The following is a 23,952-nucleotide window of genomic DNA, read 5'->3' on the forward strand; positions in this document are numbered from 1 at the left end:
ATGATGGGGAAATGAAGGCCACAGACTCTGCAAGTCCACACCAGAACCTGGGCAGGGGTATCCCAGGTCTGGTTCTCTGTCTGGACACAGCTGCAGTGGCGATGCGGCCTTTCCGAACCACACTGATTTTATTCTTTCTTCCTTCTACAGCCTGTCTCTCAGACTCCCTGTTTGCTGCCCCCTATTCGCTAGCTCCCCTTGTTGCTTGCGTCTGACTTTTACGCCCTTTTCTCCTAAGTCAGCCCTGCCTCCGTGTTAACAACCAAGGGTGATCCCTAGCCGCAAGTGGACTATCACTCTTTATGGTTAAATGTCCTGTTAGACATGTGTTTGGTGTACTGAGTTTGTCAAGTCTGAGGTGAGAGTTGTTCACAAAGAACCGGGAACCCTTTGCCAAGGTGCCTCTGTGTTACACCCTCCTATTCACCTGTAGTACGATAGTCTAGCCTCCTTTGCCTGCCATACCTTGGTGTAATTTTGGTTGTTGGGTTTAGAGTACGGGTGCTTGGTGGTCTGTGTTATACAGGAAGTCAGACTAGATTATCTCGTGCTCCCTTTTGGTCTTAAACTCTCTGGCTCTATGCGTATTTTTTGAGTATTCTATGAGTATTATCAGCCCTCATTTAGGAAGGGGAAATGGAGACACAGATAGATTATTGCCAAAATTAATGGCCACTGCCAAATATTCTGGGTTAAATTACTAGCCCAGGGCTACAGGTGGTTGTTCATTGCCTGAGGACCATCCTTTCTCCTCCCTTTCCCATTCACTGCACAGAAATTCCATCGTGTGTTAAGTATTTGGTAGGCAAATTCATCTGTATGCCTCATAGTGCTTTGCAGAGGTGGGTATGCAGCAGAGACCGTAGACAAGTGTGGAAATTTGATCTAGTCTTTCCAAGCAGCAGTGTGACTAAGCATTGGTTTTGTTGTAGGAGGATTTCACTTTTAGGCCTGGTTCTGCCTGCTGTGACCTTTTGGAGCCTCTCTGGTATGTCTACACTGCAATTAAATACCCATGGCTGGCCCAGACCAGCTGACTCGGGTTCATGGGGCTCAGGCTAAGGGACTGTTTAACTACAGTGTAGACATTCAGGCTCCGGCTGGAGCCCAGGCTCTAGGACTCTGCAAGGGAGGAGGGTCCCAGAACTCAGGCAACATCTACACTGCAGTTAAGCAACCCCGCAGCCCGAGCCCCGCAAGCCTGAGTCAGCTGTCGAATGGCAGTGTAGACAGACCCTATCAGGCCTCAAGCTATCAATTCTCCAGCAGATTTGATTGTTTTGTATATTGTAGAGAGGATGCAAATCTGGTTTTAGCAGAAACTCAGCTGCACAACCTTAACTCAGCAAAACCTGCGTGATTTGGAGCTGTAATCACCTCCAGCTAGTTCAACAGGAGGGTTTAAACAAGGGGCCTTCAGGTGCCCTCTCATCCATAAGCTTACACACACTTTGTCAGTGGGGTACAGTGTCGCTAGACACCTGTAGGATTTGAGGAATTGGGGTTCCTGGGATCTGGTTCCGGATCTAAGATCAGTGGTTGCAGACAGACTAAGTAAGCACATAGACTGGGCCTATTTGTGGCAAAACAGATGAGAGTTGGGCCTTCACTATTGGATGTCTGGGCTCTATTCCCAGCTCTGCCAGAAAAGGTACCATGCAAGTCTCTCAGTTACCTTTGCTTTAAGCTGGGGGAATGATAGCTGCTTCCTCCAGGTCACAGGGAGGAGGCCTGGGAGCACAATATGGGTTGTGAACTGCAGAGAAATACTAACAATGGTCTGTGACAGCATAGTCAACAACTCCGTGGGTGCTCAAGGGCTGGAGCACCCACAGGAAAAAAACAGTGGGTGCTCAGCACCCACTAGCAGCCCCGCCAAACAGCTCCTCCCCCTCCCTCCCAGTGCCTCCCTTGCGCCATGATCAGTTGTTCAGCAGCATTCAGGAGGCACTGGGGGAAGGGGGCAGAGCAGAGGCAGGAAAGGGCAAGGCAGGGGTGGGGCTTTGGGGGAAGGGGTGAAGTTGAGGGGGGGTAGGGGTTGAGCACTCCAGGGGAAATGACAAAGTTGGCACCTGTGAGTGACAGATGTTAGTCCAGAGCTCTTGGCTCACAGCCCAGTGCACCTTCCTCCAGTCTGAAGGGGATTTTGCTGGGGAGCATTCTCTGGCTCAGAGCACCAGTCATCTCTTAATAGTTACCGAACCCTGAGCTTAGGGTGACCAGACAGCAAGTGTGAATAATCAGGACGGGGGTGGGGAGTAATAGGCACCTATATAAGACAAAGCCCTAAATATCGGGACTGTCCCTTTAAAATTGGGACACCTGGTCTCCCTACCTGAGCTGCATCACTCCATATTTCAAAAATATGGTCTACTAACTTTTTACTATTTCAGCTGTTAGACCTTGGTTTGGTACCATGCGCTACCTCTCAGGGAAAAGGCATTCCAGGAATATACGTCTCCAGAAAAATACTGCCTGCCCTCTGTTTTTTCCCTATCTAAAAGTAAGTGACGACTTTAAAGTCTTTGACAGCAACTCACTTTTGGGATGCTATATCTTGGGCACCCCTTGTCTAGATGGCCTTGAAATCCCCTTCCCCCAACCCCCAAAAAAGTCGACCCTGGTCCATGACCTGGCCTATCAAATTTCAAACCAATCTAATATGTATGTGGATTTCAGAGAAGATGCAAAATAGAGCTGTCAACAAAACCTTAGCTGCAGCTGCCATTGGTGAGGTATCTTAGCACCTCCCATGTATTCCAAACCAGAAATAACAATAAAATGTCTCTCACATTCTCACTCTCTCTTCCGATCTAGCTCCTCAGAGCTCGATTGTTTGTGGCAGGGAGGTTGTGGTTATATTTGTGTGTGTGAGTGTGTTGTTGATCTTTGTGTGTGTGAATGAAGGGGTGTGTGGTGGACCTAGGGGTGTGTGCGAGTGCACAGGTGTTTTGAGCCTGTGGGTGGGAGTGGGGTTTGTTGTTGTGTGTGTGTGCGTGTGCAGCTGTGGACGTGTGTGTCTGAGGGGGCGTGTGTAGAGGCCTTCCTGAGGCAAAGCCAAGCTAAGAGCTGAGTGTTTCAGTTAGTTCTGAGCACTGTGAGGCCCGTGGTCTCTTCTCTCTTGCAGGATCAGAGGGCAGGTCCTGTTCCTCTTGGGAAAGTTCTGTTTCCTGCGCTCACAAACTTATCTCTGCAGTGGACCCCAGCCAAGGGGAAGGGGGCAGGGCCTCTCAGCAGGTTACTATGGAAGGGGATGGGGGTGATCCAGGGAGTTTCACTGCTGTAGGCCCGTTGGATAAGGAGGTGTCAGATTTTTCTGACTTACAATGGGCCCTCAGGACTGAGAGGTGAACAGGCCACTTAGCAGGTTCCAGCTTCTTCCCCTGCCATTTCCCAGGCCAAGTTCAGCCACAGGCAGCTGTTACATACATTCCACTCTTTCCCTTCCCCCTGAGCTGGATCCACCTTTCCCTGAGCACTCAGGGAGGATGGAGATGACTCCCTTGATTTGACTAGGGGAGGGGAGAGGGGACTGACTTGCTCATGTGGCACATCATCTGCCCATTGTTTCACAGCACCTGCTCCACAGCTCTTTGGCCTGAAGTGAGAGCCAGCTGATTCTGGCTGGACAAAACTCAGCTGAGTCTGAGGCAGAACAAGGAGGGGCAGGGGAGGCACTGCATGGCGCTCCCCTCACTGTGACAGAGTGGCAGGGAGCCAGGGGCACTATATGGGGCTGAGCGCACCGGGTTAACAGCAGTAGGGGCCAGGGGCACTATATGGATCTAAGCTCGCCGGGTTAACAGCAGCAGGGGCCAGGGGCACTATATGAGGCTGAGCGCGCTGGGTTAAGAGCATCAGGGGCCAGGGGTCACCAGAACTGGACAGAGTAGTCTAGTATTGTTCTCACCAATTCTCATTTCAGAGGTAAAATCATTTCTCTACTCCTATTTGGGAGTGCCCTGCTTCATAACACAAGAACAAGGGAACATTCCATGAAATTACTCCTCCATGAAAATACCGCCCCCCCCCACACACATACTCCAATTGCCTCTGTGCTGTTGAGGAGGATTAAAGCCTTGGGGAAGGAGAACATCAAGCTGGAGTGGAGAGAAACGATCCCATAGTTAGGACCATCCTTCCAGATAGTGTCATGGTATCCTCTTGTACTGAGAATGGGAATACCCCTCCGGTGGAGGGAATCCCAGTTATTAGAAAGAGCCAGGTAATAGTAATGGGGGATTCAATCATTGGAAATATTGATAGTGACGTTTGTGATGACTGGGAGAACTGCATGGTGAATTGCCTGCTGGGTACAAAGGTTGCAGACTTCTCAAGGCATAGATAGCCATATGTGCACTGCTGGGGAGAAGCTGGTGACTGTGGTACATGTAGGTACCAGTAATATAGGAAAAGATAGGAGAGAAGTCCTGGAGGCCAAATTTAGGCTGCTAGGTAAGAGATTAAAGTCCAGGACATCCATGGTAGCATTCTCTGAAAAGCTTCCAGTTCCACGTGCAGGGCCAGACAGGTAGAACTGCAAGGTTTTAATGTGTGGACAAGACAATGGTGTTGGGAAGGGGGATTCAGGTTTCTTAGGAACGGGGGAACCTTTGGGGAAAGGATGAACCTATGCAGGAAGGATGGGTTCCACCTTTACCAAAATTTAACCAGATTTCTGGCATGTAAAATTAAAAAGGTCATAGAGGAGTTTTTCAACTAAGGGCTGGGAGAAAGCTGACAGGTGCAGAGGAGCACATGGTTCAGACAGACACAGCCTTTAGGGGAAGATTTAAAGGGAATAATCTATATCCTAGTAAAGAGGAGGGGACAGAAGTTGAAAAAGTATAGGTAGGAACTGAAGAGAAACAGCCAAATTTGGTGGAACAATGATAATCAATGGAACAGAATAATACCAGGGTACAAAATAGATAGGAATGACAGAGTAGGTTGTGCTGGTGCATTATATGTGAAAGAAAGCATGTAACCAAATATCGTAAAAATTTTAAATGAATCAAACAGTATCAGAGAATCTCTATGAATAGAAATTCCATGCTTAAATAATAAAAGTAGAGCAGTAGGAATATACTACCTACCACTTGACCAGGATGGTGACAGTGACTGTGAAATACTCATGGAGATTACAAAGGCTACAAAAACAGAAAATCCAGTAATAATGGGGGATTTCAACTATACCCATGAACTGGGAACATGTCACCTCAGGATGGGATCTAAAGATGCAATTTCTAGACAACATCAATGACTGCTTCTTGGAGCAGCTAGTCCTGGAACCCAAAAGGGAAGAGGCAATTCTTGATTTAGTCCTAAGTGGAGCACAGGATCTGGTCTAAGAGAAAAACACAGAATCATAGAATATCAGGGTTGGAAGGGACCTCAGGAGGTCATCTAGTCCAACCCCCTGCTCAAAGCAGGACCAATCCCCAACTAAATCATCCCAGCCAGGGCTTTGTCAAGCCTGACCTTAAAAACCTCTAAGGAAGGAGATTCCACCACCTCCCTAGGTGACACATTCCAGTGTTTCACCACCCTCCTAGTGAAAAAGTTTTTCCTAATATCCAACCTAAACCTCCCCCACTGCAACTTGAGACCATTACTCCTTGTTCTGTCATCAGCTACCACTGAAAACAGTCTAGATCCATTCTCTTTGGAACCCCCTTTCAGGTAGTTGAAAGCAGCTATCAAATCCCCCCTCATTCTTCTCTTCCATAGACTAAACAATCCCAGTTCCCTCAGCCTCTCCTCATAAGTCATGTGTTCCAGTCCCCTAATCATTTTTGTTGCCCTCTGCTGGACGTTTTCCAATTTTTCCACATCCTTCTTGTAGTGTGGGGCCCAAAACTGGACGCAGTACTCCAGATGAGGCCTCACCAATGTCAAATAGAGGGGAATGATCAGATCCCTTGATCTGCTGGCAATGCCCCGACATATACATCCCAAAATGCCATTGGCCTTCTTGGCAACAACGGCACACTGTTGACTCATATCCAGCTTCTCATCCACTGTAACCCCTAGGTCCTTTTCTGCAGAACTGCTGTCTAGCTCTCTGCTAGACAGAACTAGACAGAACTGCTGTCTACCTCTCCTCCCAGTTTAGTGTCATCTGCAAACTTGCTGAGGGTGCAATCCACACCATCCTCCAGATCATTTATGAAGATATTGAACATGGTTAAACTGCTTGGTAATAGTGACCATAATGTAATTAATCCTTGCAAGGGAGGAAATTCCAAAGAAATCCAGCACAGTAGTATTTAACTTCAAAAAGGGGAACTACACAAACTTGAGGAAGCTAGTAAACAGAAATTAAAAGGAACAGTCACAAGGGTGAAATCCTTTCAGGCTGCATGGAAACTATTTAAAAACATCATAATAGAGGCTCAAACTAAATGTGTACCTCAAATAAAAAACAACCACACAGTAAGAGGACCAAAAAAATGCCGCCATGGCTAAACAGCAGAGTGTTTGAGGCAAAAAGGTATCCCTGGAAAACAGGAAGTTAAATCCTACTGAGAAAAATAGAAAGGAGCAAAAACTTTGGCAAGTTAAGAGTAAAAGTATAATTACGCAGGCCAAAAAAGAATTTGAAGAGCAACTAGCAAAAGACAAAAATGATCAGCAATTTTTTTTTTTTTACAGCACATCAGAAGCAGGAAACCTGCCTAACAATCAGTGGGGCCACTGGATGATCGAGGTGCTAAAGAAGCACTGAAGGAAGACAAGGCCATTGCAGAGAAGCTAACACGATTCTTTGCATTAGTTTTCACTGCAGAGGATGTGAGGGAGATTCCCACACTTGAGCCATTCTTTTTAGGTGACAAATCTAAGGAACTGTCCCAGATTCAGGTGTCAATAGAGGAGGTTTTGGAACTTGTTGCCAGGATATGTTGTGAAGACCAAAAGTATAACTGGGTTCAAAAAAGAATTAGGTAAGTCCATGGAAGTTTGCTCTGTTGATAAATTGTATAGTCAGTTGCTTGACCACATTTTGGTTCATTATAAAATTTACTCCAGAGGCCAAATAACCAGTGTCAGTCGAGTTTATTAATATGGCACAGGAAAACAATTCTGTATGGTTTCAGTGTCTGACGAGCTGTCCTGTGCAGTGATGTTACTTTCACCTTATGCAGAAGGTTTGCTCTCCAAAGTTACACTTCTAAAGCCATCTTTTCATACCCTACATGTTTACCAGTAAAAGGTACCATATATGTGATTTTAAACTAGAGTCAACCAATTAGCTTTTTATCTTGTTTTTCTGGTACCATAGTGTACCTCTTATCTTTGTTCTGGGTACATGCATTCCAGATACTAAGAGGCATGAAGACACTTCCTAGGCCAGTACCAATATAAACAGATTTGTGAGAGTAACTCCCTTTCTGTTGCTATAAGGAAACAACTGTATGTCGAGATACTGACAATTTCCCTATCTACTGAAGCCAAAACTTGCCTCAGCTAATATTAGGTGTTATGGGATACTTAGCATATGTGAACAGGATTATAACAAAGGTACAGGCTAATTCATGCTATATAACTGCTATATTGACACTTAATGCTTAAAATATATGTAAACTAGCCACCATTTCAAAAAGGGATTGGACAGTTATATGACTAACAAGAATACCCAGATTTGTCATAGAATCATAGACTATCAGGGTTGGAAGGGACCTCAGGAGGTCATCTAGTCCAACCCCCTGCTCAAAGCAGGACCGATCCCCAACTAAATCATCCCAGCCAGTTCATGCTAACAAGTTTTGGAGGAGTTATTAAACCTCATGCTTCTTGCCTTAAACCAGTCTCTAACTCTGTGGGATTAGGAGGTGCCCTAAAGCGAGTAGGGAAAGCATCCTGTGTCTGCCTAGTGCAAGATTCCTGGCACTTTACTGCCACTGCTGGGGACAGGGTACGTGGACCACGGGTCTGATGCCGTCTGGCATTACTATGTGCTCAGCCTGGCTTCCCCGCCTTGCCCCTTTCCCCTCAGGCTGTGTTCATGGCAGATAATTTTTAATTTTCTGTGGCTGCTGCCCAATTTCCCCACGTTCTGCTGTGCTAGGCAGGCCCATGCCTGCCCTGCTGCTGCGCTTTCTGGATGGCTGCCTACCTGCAAGTGGATTCGGAGGCACGAGGCTGCAGGGAACGTTGTGCAGCTGGAGCAGCAGCAGAGCCTGAACTTGGAAGCATTTGTTCTTGTTTATTTTCCAATGCCTCCAGATGTAGGCAATAATGTTGCCTGTCTCTTGCCCCACTCCCTGTTCGCACGCTGCTCTGCGTCATGGCTGCCTCTTTCTTAATGCTCCTTCTACCCATGAGGGGATATTTCTGACCTGCTTCCGAACAGCTTAGAGAACAGGAGTAAAACACGGTGCAGCCTGTGTGCAGCCGTCAGTGTGTGAATACGCTGTCCGTGCTGCAGAGAACATGAGCAGGCCAGCAGCAAACACAGCTGCAGAATAGGATACAGATAAGGTCTTGTGCAGCTGGGAGAAGGACGCGCTGGAGATAGGGGCCACTCCCGCTTGTCATTTCCTCTTTAATCCCTGACCAAGTCCTTTTAGACAGATGTGAAGGTGCTCAGTGGGACAGCCAGCGAGTCTGCGGCTACAGAGTCCCCTGCTTACCCTGCCTGGATTGCTGCTGCTGCTCCATTGACTTGCAGGCAGGGACAAGGAGTGATGTTCTCCCAGTGAGACCCAGAGAAAAAGCTCCCTGGTAATTGTTCTCTTGCTCTCATGCTCTTCTCCCCACCCCTTCCTGCTCTCTCTCAGAGTTGCCTTTTTCTTTTCCAAGGGCCCCCTAATGCGTGCTCTGTCCCCATGGCCAGGTGGTATCTAGCTCTCCCCAGACTGCTGTGTTCACTGTGTGGGGCCACATTTGAGCCATGGCATTCTTCCAACTTCGTCCCTGCAGTGCCACTTCCTCTCCTTGCCAAGGCTGCCCCAGCACAGGGACTGAAACGGCAGCTTAGCCCACAGAGGCCAAACTCTGTGATTGTAACGGAGTCTTTACACTGGCTGGCATTTCCTCCTGGGCTATTTCCTCATCTAGGGAGGAGGTGCAGTGGGGCTAGGAGGCCCCATGGCTGGCAGACCTTTGCAGCATTTCAGTTCACTTGTAAACAGCTGGGCAGGAAACAAGGCTGTTGCCACCAGAGCCAGAGTGCAAAGATGTTTGGCTCTCGGAGGGACAGGACACATAGAGATGCTTGGAGGGGTCGGTCTGACTGGGCAGCTGGGAGAGGGGCCAGGCTCTTGTCCCCATTTGGTGGGGAAAGGAGAAGGATCCTCCTTGTTCAATTGGGGGAGGGATAACTTTGTTTGGTGGGGTTGGGGGAGCATCAGCCTCCCGCCCTGGTTCACTGGGCCCTAAGGGTCACTGTCCTACACCTACCAGCGCCATCTCTTATTCACTCTCCCATCACCCCAGTCTTTGCCCACCATTTGGCTGACCTTCAGCCTTGACAAGACACAGTATGACTTTCCTCCACCCCCTCCTCATCTGTTACCCTGTCTCCTCCACCAGTGACTCTGATGACACCTGCCTATGGTCCCCCTCCAGCTTTTGGTTTTCAGCCAAAGGATCTCAATTTTTTGAGTTTTCAACAAGCTCCATGTTCCAGTCAGCTCTACCAATCACTATTTTTCCCCCTGAATGGCCAGTATAGTCTCATTTTGGGATCTAATTCTGCACTTTCTTGAAGACATCCTTGGAAAACTGTTAATTTCCGTTTCTGCAGGTTTAGTTAACATGATGATAAAAATGCAAGAAGCAGAGATAGTGCTGTCTACCCTCGGGCTTTCCTGAGCTTCAGCTGAATTGATGATGGTACTTTCCTAAAATCCTCTCGTGTAAACTCAGTCACATAAGAGCTCCTTTTCTAGTGTGGCGTTATAAATTACATTCCCTTCTCCATTGGTTTCACTGACAGAGACTTGAGCAGTTTTCTACCCATGTTAATTTCTGAAACATTTCACTATCTTGCCTGTTGATAGGGTTGCCAACTTTGTAATATTTAAAAAATGGACATTCCAGCAGAAGTGCCTGAACCTCCCCCATCCCGCCTCTTCCCCCCTGAGGCCCCACCCCTTCCCTCTCTTCTCCCTGAGGCCCTGCCTCTGCCCCACCTCTTTCCCCAAGGCACCGCCCCCATTCTCTTCTTTTTTCCCCTCCTCCCATCACTTGCTGCTTTCCCCCACCCCCCGTGAGCCTGGGTCAGGAGGGACTCACCTGCAGAGCCGGGGCTGGGAGCTGCAGCTGTCCGATGCAGGTAGGAGACAGCCCCGGCTGAGTAGGGGCTGGCGTGGGTGATGATCCGGCGCCTCCCCCACCTGCAGTAACCGCACTTGTCAGTAGTACTGACAAGACACTGTGAGGTCCCCTTTTCGACTGGATTTTCTGGTTGAAAACCTGGCACCTGGCCACCCTACCTGTTGAAGGAGCCAATGTGCAAATTTACCTACGTATGGATGTTTGTTGTGCTAGGTGGCTTTGTTTGGCTGATACAGGGTGACACAAAAATGCAAATGAGTAAAAATATTTCAAAGGAGCTGTTTTAAGGTAAAAATTGCAAGCATTTAGAGCCAGAATTACAAAGGTGTTTAGGCACCGAAAGAAGCAGATAGGTGCCTAGTGGGATTTTCAAAAGCATGTAAATGAGTTAGGTGCCTAACTCCCATTGACTTTCCCTGGCCTGTTTGTTCAGTCAGCCTTCTATTGTGCCTTGTTTTGAAGTTGTAGGCGCTGGGAGGCAGGGACTGAGGTTTACTGTACATTTGTATAGTGCCTCATCCAATAAATGGCTGAGGCCTTAGAGCACCGCACGAATATTAATAGTGGCATGTTTATTAAGAGCAAATCTCCCTAATGTATTGTCAGTGCAGTTCCACTGGGGAGTGTCATGGAGAGGCTGCAGTGGAGGTAAAACTCGTGCAGTTTTCTCACAGTATCTAATTCAACTTCTCTGACCTAGAGTATGGCTAAAAACTCGTGAGTGACGGAACTTCTATTGTCACCTTGATCACAGAGCTCCTCTGGTCGCAGATTCCTGGTTTGTTTTGCGTACCTACGACTGCAGTTTTCTTTGCTGAGCGTGTTTCAAAGCTAAGATTGATTGCATGGTGGTTGGTTTTGCTTGCTAGGCTCATTATTTATTAGTGAATTCATTACAACATTGGCTAAAATTTTACTGAACTGTTGAGTTTTGACATTAAAACCAATTAAGTAGTGAAGTATAAGAACAAACTAGCTGTAGCAGTGCTGGGTAATTTGTATTGAGTACCTGACCTATTTAGTGTTAGTTTTACTATTAATTTGTTTAGAAATGTCCATTCTAGAATAATTTGGGAATTATTATCAATTGTGTTTATGAAAGTAGTGCCGATGGGCGACCTCAGAACAGGGTCCCATTGTGCTATCATCATTCTCACCCTCATGGCAAATCCCAAATGGGACAGAGTATCCTTGCAGATCAAGCACCCCGCACATCAATCTCTGTGCTTTACAAATAGAGAGTATTAAACGATCTCTGCCCCGAAGAGCCTACAGTCTAAATAGACCAGACAGACAGGACAGGGAAATGGGTAGAACACACCAGCAGAGGGATGGTAGCAAATGGCATGGTAGTGCCATGATTTTTTTTGTGGGGGGTGTTACTTAGGAGGGGGTCAGCTATATGGAAAGAAGATTGAAGGGAAGGAGGGTGAGAGGGACAGGTGTGGATTGGTGGAGCTGAGGTGGAGAGGAGGGTTGAAGCAAACAGCCAATCAGCACAGGACCCAGAAAATCCAGTCAAAACCAAGGTACTAAGACAATAGTGCTAAGGATCAGAAATCCAGACTCTAACTCAGAATATTTCATTACTTCATCTTGTGTCTACCTTACTTACGGAATGGACATGCTCTTTACCAATCCTCAGAAACTGAATTCTTTCCCTCTGCCTTCTACCCCATCCCACCACTGCACGTACCATTTGAATCAGGGCCACACCCACACCATGGGGGGGGGAGAGTTTGGAGAGCTCAGTTTGTAAAAACAGGATTTACATAGGGTAACTATATTTCCCAAAGGGAAAATGGGACACCACATGGGGCTAGCCCAAGCCTCCCTCCCTCCTTGTGCGCAGCTGGCGTCGCTGCTCTCTTGACTTCCTGCTACTGACTTCCTGCCCCGTCCGAGCCCCGCTCCACGCAACTGAGCAAACGGGACAAATGCACACTTTTGCACAAAACATCAGGATGGCCGGGACAGGGCTTAAAAAAGGGACTGACCCGGCCAAAATGAGACATATGGTCACCCTAGATTTACAGCTTTGCAAACATGCTGAACTGAACAGACCTGAAGCCATATTCAGGGTTTCCCAGGAGAGCTTGGGTGCTGTCTGCATTTATGCTCTAGGCTCCTCCTAGTCTCCAGCAGTCACCCAAACACACCACACACAGGGCACCTGGCTCGAAAACTGCAGTTACTACCATTACATACGGCATGGTAAAGTACAGTCAGCATTAGATAGATCAATCCATTACCACTGGGCAGTACAGTTACCTGGCAAATCAGCATCAAATGGGGGGAGTGGAGAGAAACATTCACCTTGGCTCTGAGTGTGTTGGCATCAAACAGCTCCATCAGCTGCGCCCCAGACACGCCCGCAACTTCACCCTAACACTCTTAGGAGGAGAACCCCCATACAGTTAACTTTGTGATTCCCCAGATGTAACGCAGGAGCAGGAACCCTTTCTTTATGCAAGAGAAGCGTATTGCATCCAAGTCAGGTCTACCTCTGGCTCCATGAAAATCTCCCTCTCTAGGATGCTGACGTCTGGTTATGGACCATGGCCTGAAGATGCACACAAGCCTCACATCCAGCACTACTGTCGTTACCACTGGCCATAGCATACTCCTCTTAACTCTCTCAGCCAGCCAGGGAGACAGATAAGGGCAGCGCCAGGTCTCTGCTAACAGAAAGTGCAAAAGCGTATGGGACACAGTGACACAGCATGGCAGACGAGTGGTGAGATCCAAGGCCCAGCACCTCCAGGCAGTGCGATCTGCGCTTCACCCCCCACTCAAGGCCTGACAGGGAACCATGCTGTGGTGGGCCGGGGCTCTTTGGGCTCTCCCTGTAGCACTGAGTTCCTGGTGAAACATGGCAAGACAGTCTGAGATTCTCTGGCTGGAGCCTTAGTGATGGAGCTTGTCCCCTCCCTCACATGCTTGCTCACAGGGAGCCATCCAAACCCAAAGCTTGTGAGATGGGGAAGAAACAGTGAAACTGAGCTGACAGGGCCCTATGCCTGTGCAGGGAAGCCTCCATTTCCAGGCATCTCTAGGAACCTGTGCACTCCCCTCTGCCCAATAGGATCTCTCCGGACCATTCGCTTTTAATGACTTTCACTTCCTGGCTTGTCCCATGGCGTTTCCCTGGTTACTCATAGACATCTGATCTAACTGGTTCTGCTACTTCTGGCAAAGTCCTAAAGGTGACATTATCCGGCATAAGTTCCATAGACTCACTTTCATGGTAATAAATATTCAGTGTTGCCAACTCTTGTGATTTTTGTCCTGAGTCTCATGGTAATTATTGTTTCCTTAAAGTCCCGGCTCCTGGAGTCAAGTGGGATATGCAATGATTTCCGCCTTCAGTCTTATAGAAAAAGTTACTTTCCAGCCCTCATGGATGTAGAGAAAGCTTCAAAATGTGACCGCAGTGCACCCGACAGGCTCAAAAAGGCACATAAAAAGAACACCATATTATTTGTACATAATCTCCATGATTTTAAAGCCAGTATCATGATTTTTGGTAGACCTAATGATTTTTGGACATTTGCGGTTGGCAATATAAGTGTCTCCAACAGGTCTGTGTGACATGGTTCCTCAAACTCCCTGCATGCACAGAGTTTGCTGGATCTCAGCTGTAGTGATGAAGGGCTAATAAAGTTAGTGTTACAGTGAGACATCTACCAATCAGAACTATCCAGGGAATAATTAGGAACTCTCAACTATTCGAAAAGCAGAGTACTCCTCATAGAAGGAAGTGGGGGAGAATGAATTCGCTCCCCAAGCTTGCTTAAGCCATATTTAACCTCTGTGATATCTAGGCCTGAAGAAAGTAGAGGAGTAACTGGAGTAAGGCCAGCTGGAGGCGAACTTCCCTGGAGGCAGAGAACTGGGCAGAATTCCTCAGTGCTTACTGTCCCTACGTGCAGTTTTGTTGTCTTGTCTTTTAATTTGTTTTGTGGTGAATGACTCATGATTTACTCTCATGATAGCGAAACAAAACCGCTTGTGAATAAATCATTTACCAAGAGGTGGCTTAGATGTTTCTGGCTTCCACAAACGAAATGGAAAGATGGCAAAAAGCAAATGTATGCTCTGCCCTGGCAAAGAGCTTGGGGGGACCAGCAGGCTGAGTGAGAGGGTGACACATAATGGAGACTCTCTCTCCCACCATTCATTGGCCTGTGGGGTCTGTGTCTACAAGGTCATCCCAATTGGCACTAACTGTCCCCTTTTGTGGCAGCCTGAGCTTAGGCCAAGAAATGACAAGGGGGTTGAGAATTAAATACCCTCTCCCCATGGAGGTGCTTCCTCCAGGTGCATGGTCTGGGAAGGGGGAAGAAACGATTGTTGCTCGGTGGGTGAAGGGGTCAGATGAGGAGGGGTAGCCCCTTGCCATCCGCTACTTGGGCCAAGGTTCTCTTGGCTGATCTGCCCAGTCTCCTCGCTCTCCCTCCCTCTGGGGCCTGTCTTCCCTTCTAGGGTTCTGCTCCTCACCCTGCTGCTTCCAGTGGGGCTGGAGCCAGGTTCCCCTGCCCCCCCCACCCCCGGCTGCTGCTCCTGCCATTCGCCCCGGGACACCCCGTCAGTTCGCCTGCTCCCCTGCACATGCTGCAGCTGCTGCTCCTCCCACAGGGGCGCCCCTCAGCAGTTCTCCACCCCCGCAGTGGTCCCAGCCAGGATGCTCCCCAGCCCTTCAGGCATGTCTGCCGCCCCTGCGCTGAACAGGGGTCCAGGGCTCCCACAGGGGGACCAGGCCGAGGATGGAGATGGCCAGCTGAGGCCAGCACTCGGGCTCCTGGTGCCGTTAGGCCCCGCGGGGTGGGCGGGAGCCGAGCTGGGGAAGGCGGGGGAGGCTGGCAGCACGGCAGTGCCCGCAGGTGGGAGCTGGCTGGGCTGCAGGGACAGGCGGACAGCGGCCCAGGCAGTCTCCCTGCAACCTCCGTCTGTGCCACCCCACCAGGCTCTCCTGTGGCACTCAGCAGGCCCTGGCTGCGGGCCCTTCACAGGAGAGCTTCAGCAAAGTGCAGGAGCTCCCCGCCGCGCCTGGCTGCTGGCTCTGCACTGCCCGGCGAGCTCTCTGGTTTCCTGTGTGTGCCACTGGAAACCACTGGCCACTAAATGGCGCAGCCGGGCAGCATTTTCCTTGGCCCCGCTGCCTCCCAAACTGCCTTCCCGCAGGTGCGCATGTGCTAGGGCCTGGGGGCAAGTGACCTGCAGTCTGCCTGGGGAGCAGCCGGCGCAGCCCCTGGCTGGGGACAGGGAGCGAGTGGCCTGCAGTCTGCCCGGGGAGCAGCCGGCGCAGCCCCTGGCTGGGGACAGGGAGCGAGTGGCCTGCAGTCTGCCCGGGGAGCAGCCGGCGCAGCCCCTGGCTGGGGACAGGGAGCGAGTGGCCTGCAGTCTGCCCGGGGAGCAGCCGGCGCAGCCCCTGGCTGGGGACAGGGAGCGAGTGGCCTGCAGTCTGCCCGGGGAGCAGCCGGCGCAGCCCCTGGCTGGGGACAGGGAGTGAGTGGCCTGCAGTCCATTCCTGCCATAGTACCTAGGGATAGGTTAGTCCTCACCCCCGGACGGGAGCAAACGGGTATTCGTGTAGCGTGGCTGCTGCAATCTCATCCCAGAGGTGGTTGCATTTCAGTGGTGGGTGAAGGAGTCCCAACAGCCTGGGAATCCGACTGGGTGAAAGGTGATCACTTGAATTCGATGTACTGTACAAGTGACGCCTGTCAGAGCTCAATAAGAGCCACCCTCTGATGGCTACCTACTAGCTGGGGAATGATGTCCTGTCTCCATTTGTCATTCCTGTCCATTCCTAATCCACTGGCAGGATGCTGTGTAGGCCAATGCTGGCTCTGTCTCTCCCACAGTAAGGTGAGGATTTTCCTAGTTGCTTTTGGCTGGGACATCTTTTCAGTTCCTGAGAATTTGTTATTTAGCACTCCCCCAATTTTTGTGTCATCTGCAAACCTTATCAGTGATCACTTTATGTTTTCTTCCAGGTCATTGATAAAAATGTTAAATAGTGTAGTGCCAAGAACCAATCCCTGCGAGACCCCACTAGACTTGATTGCCAGTTTACAATTACATTTTGAGACTTATAAGTTAGCCAGTTTTTAATCCATTTAATGTGTGCCAGGTTAGTTTTATATCATTCTAATCTATTAATCAAAGTGTCCAGTGTCATGTGGTACCAAGTCAAATGCCTTACAGAAGTCTAAGTGTATTACATCAACATTATTACCTTTATAAACTAAAGTTGTAATCTTATAAAAAAAAGATATAAGGTTAGTTTGACAGGATCTGTTTTCCATAATCCTATGTTCATTGGCATTAATTATATTATGCTCTTTTAATTGTTAATATTAATTGAATCCCATACCAGTTGCTCCATTAGTTTGTCCAGGATCGATGACAGGCTGACAGGCCTGTAATTACCTGGATTATCCCGTTTACCCTTTTAAAATATTTGCACAACTTTAGCTTTCTTCCAGTCTTCTGGAACCTGCTGAGTGTTCCCAGCCTTATAGAAAATCCACTTTAACAGTCCAGAGAATTCCTTGGTCAGCTCTTAAAAAATTCTTGGATATAAATTTTCTGGACCTACTCATTTAAAAATTTAAAAAGCTCTATTTTTGCAGCCCCTGTTTAACTTCTTCCTGAGTTACTGCTGGAAAGGAACATGGATCACTGCAGGGAGGTCTCTGGATAGTTCAGGGCAGGGATCTGGGCAGTGTAACTTGTTACTGTGTTTCGTTTGATCGTCCCAGTGATTCATATGTTGGTGTTTTAGGTTCTGGTCTAATGTTATGAGTAACGTCCCAAGCTATTTGCAGTACACAACGACAATTTTATTGATCCTACAAAATTCAGGACCTGTGCTACATATTGCTGAGTACCATCTCCTGGCACCTTATCTGTCAACTAACTAGCTTGCACAGCTCCAGCATTTATAAGCTTCTCTCTGTTTGTATGTCCAACAGCTTCTGTTTGTGTGTGTGTGTGCACACATGTGGGTTCCTACACCTAGATGTTTCTCCCTTTCAGTGTGTGGAGTATGTTTGCTTGTGTATGTCCTGCATTTTCTTTCTTTGCGTGTGTGTATGGTTGTATCTAGTCAAGGAAGAGTGGATTTAAGCCTGGGTGATCTGGACACAATTGGTAGTTCTACCAGAGATTTCCTGTGTGACCTTGGGTGCGTTGCACGGAGTTCAGTTTTCAGGTGCTCAGCATCTACAACTGGAGCCAAGTTTTCAAAACAACGCAGCACCCAGCATGCTCAGCTCTTCTGAAAACCTGGCCATTTACTTCGGTCTCTAAATGGGCGGTGAGCTCTTTTGAAAAACTGGCCCTGATGGTGGGTGCTGAGCTCTTTGCAAACTATGGTACTTAATCTCTCTGGGCCACAGTTCCCTATCTGTATGATGGGGATAATAGCATTTCCCTACTCACAGGGTGTTGTGAGGACAAGTTCAGTAATATGAATGAGTCCATTGGGTGCTCAGAGTGATGGGCGCTATAATATTACCTAGATTGATACGCAGCCCCTGAGAGGGTGCACCTCTAACAGCTTCTTTCTCTCAAAATCCATAGTTCTTAAGGCCAGAAGGGACTATTAGACCATCTAGCCTGAGCTCAACAGCCATAAAATTTCACCCTGTTGCCTCCGTATTGAGCCCGAATACTTGTGTGTGGCTAAAGCATCTTCCTGAAAGAGATGGAGAATCCACCACTGCCCTTGGTGAATTGTTCCAGTTGTTAATCACCCACACTGCTAAACATGTGTGCCTTCTTTCTAGTTTGAATTTGTCTGGTTTTAACTTCCAGCCATTGGTTCTTGTTCTGCCTTGCTCTGCTAGATAAAAGAACCTGATATTTTCTACACAGGGAGGTATTTATGCACCATGATCAAGTCACCTCTTGCTCTTTTGTCCATTTATTTTCGCACTGTCTTTGTGTTTTTTAGAGAAGACACTTTGAATGGTTTATGAGAAGAAAGCAAGATGGATGGAAGTCAGTCCAGCACTGAGTCTCCCACAGCTCCCAAGAAGATCTCTCTGCTTTCCTCTCCCATGCGGGCAGTCATCCGTCTGCGACGAAAAGTCCAGTTCCTGAAGAAAAACCGCCTGCATCTGAACCTTCCCAGAGAACAATCTCCAGAGCTGGTCCAAACTAGGCTTCTTCAAAGGCAGATTTCCTTGACCCAAACAAACCTGTATAACCCTTCGATGTCCCTCTTTAATCAAGCCACCTTTGCCAATTCTCAATACTTCACCTTTGACACTTCTGTGGACCAGTCAGCTCTGAATAAATACAAACGGAAGAAGAGCCGCAGGAAGTCCAGGGTGGTGTTGTATCCAGAAAGCTCCAAAAAGTACCTTCCAGCAGAGCAAAAGAGTAAAGCAAAGCGCTGCCTTCTCTTGCTCATTGGCATCATCTGCTTCCAGATACTAAATGCTATTGAGAATCTGGATGACAACCTTCAGAAGTATGACCTAGATGGGCTGGAGAAAACCATGCACCGGGAAGTATTTGGGCAGAAGGTGGCCGTGGACAGGATTATGGAATTGTTGAACGAATACCTGGCCACCCACATACACAACAAGCCATTAGTGATCTCCTTCAATGGCCCACCTGGGGTTGGAAAGAGCCATGTTGGATGGCTGCTGGCTAAACACTTCCGTTCAGTCATGGACAATGACTTTGTGCTTCAGTACTTTGTGATGCACCACTGTCCAAACAAGGAGGCTACTCCTGCTTGCCAATTGGATTTGTCTGAGAAGATTTCTGAGATGGTCACCAGAGCAGAAATAGAAGAGAAGATACCATTGTTTATTCTGGATGAGGTTGAGCTCATGTCTCCAGTTCTGTTGGATACACTCAGCAGATTCTTCCAACCAAACCAAACCAACGAGTTCCTCAATGCCATCTACATTCTAATAAGCAACATAGGGGGCAATGAAATCACGACGTTTGTCCTCCAGAATGTTTCCACTGACCTTCTGCACCAGCAAAGAAAAAGAGAAGAACTGCTGTATGTTATCCAGCCTATTCTGATCCACTTCCACCCTCTTTGGAAGTCTGCTGACATCATCCCATTTGGTCTGTTGGAGAAGAGTCATGTCATAAACTGCTTCTTGGAGGAGATGATGCGGGAAGGGCTATATCCCGATCAGAGCCATATTGAGAATTTAGCTAGCCAGCTCAGCTATTACACTACAGCAGGCAGGGAGTACGCCATAACTGGCTGCAAGCAGGTCGGAGCCAAAGTCAATCTACTGTAGCAGTAACCATAAATAAGAGGCCGAATCCTGTTCTCAGCACTTTGCACTCAGTGGAGATAGCCTGGCTGAACACTGGCATGACTGACAGCAGATTTTGGCCCAAGATGCATTTCCTCAAGAGGACAGATATGAAGCTATCCCAGTGACCACCTTATAAGAGGGTTCCAGGAGGCAGAACAGCAGCTGTCACTGCTTCAAAGATGAGCTCTGTTCTCCTATTGATTTATCGGACTTGAGTCACTGAACTCCCACTGTCCTGCAAATAATCCCCTGTTGACTAAGGCCAGGATATCTCTCTGAGGCCGGGTCTGAGCCCAGGCACAAGCCAAACCCCCTTGTGTCCACACTGCAAATGTGCTAGCCTAGGGCTCCAGACCCAAGGTCCTAGGACCCTGCAGGGCTGGAGGATCTGAGCCCTATTGCTTTCTTGTGTGCACGCGACCCCGACTTGAGTTAGGTCTGGAAGTCCTCTGGATGTATCCCAGAGTTCCCGGCGGCAGAGGAGCAGCGCTGCAAGCAGCCAGTGCAGCAGTTGGAAGCACTATTACTGCCTGGCAGAGCTCGCTCCCTGTTTCTGCTCCTCTCACAGTAGCTGCTCCGGCTCCTCCTCACTACTGCGCGACGTTTGCCCGGAGCAGGGAGCAAAGCTGGCAGGTGGGAGGTGGCTCCCGGGGGCATCCCTCTGCTGGCCGGGCTGAGCCAGAAGCTCTGCCGCTCGCCCTCTGTGCAAGGCGGAGCTTGGTTCTTCTCTGCTCTCTGTGCCCTGCTCCTGGGCCCACCCTGCCCTCCCTGGGGCTGCATGTGCAGGGGCACCCGGGCAGTGTGCACTGTCAGGGTGGTGAGTAGGAGCCAGCCCCCAAAACTTCCCCACAGCCTCCTGGGAATCCCTTATCCCTGCCTCCCGGGGTGCGGCAGGAGCTATGCTTCACCCCAAGCCTCGGCCATGCACTTCACCGCTCTGCAGCCAGCAGCAGTCAGGCTGGGTGAGTGTGTGTGTGGGCAGTGAAGGAGTGTTTTTCCTCTGATACCTTCATTTTAGCTCAAACTTCTGTGCCCTGCAGTGTGGATGCCAGTGCCCTAGGTTTGAGCACGGGTCAGAAAATCCTTAACCTGGGGTTAAAATGCAATGTAGACACTCAAGCCCAGGGTTCCCTGACACAGGTCAGCTGACTCGAGGCCCACTAACCCAAGGCTTACATTGTTGTGTAGACAGCCTCCAGTCATATTGTGACCTCTTTGGTGTCCCTCCTACACACGTGCCCAGGAGTTTATTCATCGGTGATGTGTCAACAAGTCTAGGAGATGAGAATAAATCCCCCAGTATATGTACACGGCAGGAGCGATTTAATGTCGGGGAGATGGGGAGATCTTTGGGGTGACAGTCTCATCAGCACACTTAGCTGGGTCTCACTTGTCTTCAAACTCAGAATCTGCAATCTCTTTGCCTTTCCGGGGTCTGGCTGGACCTGGGATAAAGGCTAACTGGCTTAAGATCAGTCTAGCCAAGCTAGAGATGATGCTGGCATGTAGGGGAAACATTTGGAATAGCTGATGCAGACTGTGACTGTTACCCACTGATCTTTGGTGTCAGAATTATGCATTCTTGGGTTCTTTTTCTCCCCTGCTGCTCTTGGATTCCCCGGCAACAGCAGTCTCCTGGAATATGTGCTACCATCTCTGGTTGCCTTAGAAGTTGTAGCCCTTTATACCTGATGCAGACTGTGCCTATGTCACTTCCAGGCTGTATTCCTGCAACACACTTTTCTTGGGACTACCCTTGAAGACTACTTGGAAGCATCAGCTAGTGGAGAATGCAGCTGCCTGCTTATTAAGGTCTTCCTCATGTGGCCTTTGGTATAAACTCTGCTGCTTGTTTGTTTCTGCGTACAATTCACAGCACTGATTATCTAGAGAGCCCGTAAATGGGAATTCACAGATGCAAGGTAATGCGCATTTTGAACTGTTGATGCACATTGCTGGGTTCAAAAACTACTCCAGAACAAGTGTTGGGCATCATGTGAACAGCTCTGTGAAACCTGTCCTCACTGTGCAGCAGCCGTCAAAAACAAAAATATTAAATTGCAGGAGGCATAGGAGAGGAAACAGCACTGAAAAGTATTATAATGCCATTGTTCTGGAGTGACAGTACCTCTCTACTGTTAACGGTTGCCACCAGCAGCCCTGTTTTAGTCCTGCTGTAACCCTAGCTTGGAAATCTGATACAAGCAAAGTTTGAAGGAAATGTATACACTTGCCTTGGAGTTCCAGGTCTTTATAATATTCCCCCGATTGGAAATATTGTCTGTTGTCTAACCTTTCTGCATCTCCGTCTAGCTCAAAATCAGTTTGTTGCCTTCACACTTCCTGTACAGTTAACTCTCCTTGAACATTCCTGTGCTGTGGAAGAATTGATGAAAATAGCATGTAATTAAGCAAAGGTGTTGGTGATATTTTTTGTATAGGCCCAATCCTGTTTGCATTGATTTCATTAGAATTATATGAATAATGGATTTTTTTTTACTGGGCATTCTGAAATATATATCAAAATTTGGTTTGGAGCTGGTTTTTTTTTTTTTAATTTTTTTTAATATTCTAAAAATAAAATGGAAGTCAATTTCAAAAAGAAAAGTCCTTTTGAATCAAATCCCCCAAATATTTCATTTGGAAAATGTCGAAACAATGTTTTGATTTTTCTTTTGGAGAAGGGCATCAACTGAAACAAAATGTTTCAGTTGATGCAAATCTGCATCTATCAGAAAAAAAAAAGGTTTCAGACCAAAAATCTTTCCCAGCTGTACATTTTAATGGAAGTTCTGGGTCCGATCCTGTCCCTTTGATTTCAACAAGAGGGATTTTTTCTCCTTGACGCCAGTGAATGAGCATGAGGCATGGTGTGTGTCTGTTGTCCGGAAGCTGAACTGAAGAGGCTGGCTCTACCTAAGTGCCGAACGTGAGTGCTTCTTTTAGCTCAAGTGCTGGGGTTCATGAGGAGCTTGTCTCCTCTCCATGGTGAAAGACGCAGCCCAACCACCACTCACTCACTGGCACTCAAAAATCATTCTGCAAGGTTTTGAATTTTTAGGGCTCACTCTCCGGCAGCTGTTCTGAAAATCTGGAGCAAGCACAGTGGGAACTTTCTGAGATCCAGCCGTAATAATGACTCCCTTTCAAGAAAAAAAGCCGGGGTTTGTGTCTGTCTCCATCAGCCCTGACATGACAACAGGCTATTGCTGCCTGTATGAGGCACCCCCAACACATTGCTCTCTCTGCCACCTCGCTCCATGTCTGTTTTGCCCCATGGCTTCCCCCTGCTGCCTCCTGATGCTCCCCCAGAGCTCACCCCTGCTGCCCACTACTACACCCCTATTGGCTCATGCCCCTCCCCCCAGCCACTACCCCCAGCTGCTTCAGCCTTCCCTCCACTGGTACCTGGCCCCCTTCCCTGCTCCCGCTACCCAACTCCACTGTGTCACTCCTTGATAGATCTGTCTGCTACATTTGCCACCTCAGTGCCTGGCCCTTGCTACCCTTGCAGTGCTTGGACTGCTGCCCCGATCCCACACAGCACTCTCAGCCACACTGCGACCTTCTCATATTTCCTGGTCCTTCCCCGCCCTCCGCCCATCTCCACTGCTGCCCCTGACAGCCCCAACCCCCATTACTGCTCCCTCTGATTCCCTCACCTGCCATTGCTTCTCCTCCACTGATAGCCCTGCTGCCTCAGTTTCCCCACTGCTCTGCTCCAGCCACCATTGCCACCCCAGCCTGTGGCCTCGGCCCCCCCGCAGCTGGCATTCTTACCATTACACACTCCATTGGGACAACTCCACTCCCTGACCGCTCTTCTCTGTCTCCTCCACCTACATCTAGCACACCACACCATCATCCTTCCTGCTGCTGTAACCCTGGACCCTCTTCTCCTCTGGGCTCTGAGACGTAGCTGTCCAGCCAGGCCTGCATGCAGAATGCAGTGCAGCCAAGGTTCACATTGGAGATGGACCGTCATTTGGTGTTTTTAATTTGAATCATGGATTTCTTTGTCTTTGTGCAGTTAAGCCCAGATCCTGGGTTTTTCAGTGTGAATGCCCTGACCAGTATACAATTTGTCTCTTCCCTGCCTCACTTTCCTATTAGGTGTTTAGAGGGAGAGCATGAGTGGCTGGAGCACTGTGAATCAGGCAATCTCTGTTCTCGTTTAGGTTCTACACAGGGGAAGGCAAACTACAGCCCACAGGCTGTATCCAGCCTGTCAGACATTTTAATCCAGCCCTCGAGCTCCTGCCGGGGAGCGGGGTCGGGGGCTTGCCCTACTCCACGTTTGCCATGCCTCCGCATGGCTCCCAGAAGCAGTGGCATGCCCCTGCTCTGGCTCCTATGCGTAGGGGCAGCC

At 48.7% G+C, this 23,952-nt stretch overlaps 1 protein-coding gene across 11 annotated transcripts in view; it reads left to right on the plus strand.

Annotated features, from left to right (window-relative positions):
• TOR4A (torsin family 4 member A) overlaps nt 1–22,265 on the plus strand; it is a 91,158-nt gene extending 68,893 nt beyond the window's left edge. For 9 of the 11 annotated variants that reach the window (XM_078849143.1, XM_078849144.1, XM_078849145.1 and 6 more), the window contains 2 exons: nt 6,655–6,944; nt 18,245–22,265. In XM_078849143.1, the coding sequence (XP_078705269.1) occupies nt 18,282–19,562 (1,281 nt within the window). In that variant the 5' untranslated portion in view covers nt 6,655–6,944; nt 18,245–18,281 and the 3' untranslated portion in view covers nt 19,563–22,265. Of the gene's footprint in view, nt 1–6,654; nt 6,945–7,499; nt 8,725–18,244 lie in introns of those variants that run through there. The other 2 variants (XM_073314180.2, XM_073314181.2) reach the window with 2 other exon arrangements.
• The last annotated feature ends 1,687 nt before the right edge of the window (nt 22,266–23,952 follow it).

Source organism: Lepidochelys kempii, chromosome 16 (genome assembly GCF_965140285.1).
Source record: "Lepidochelys kempii isolate rLepKem1 chromosome 16, rLepKem1.hap1, whole genome shotgun sequence".
Lineage (NCBI taxonomy): Eukaryota > Metazoa > Chordata > Testudines > Cheloniidae > Lepidochelys > Lepidochelys kempii.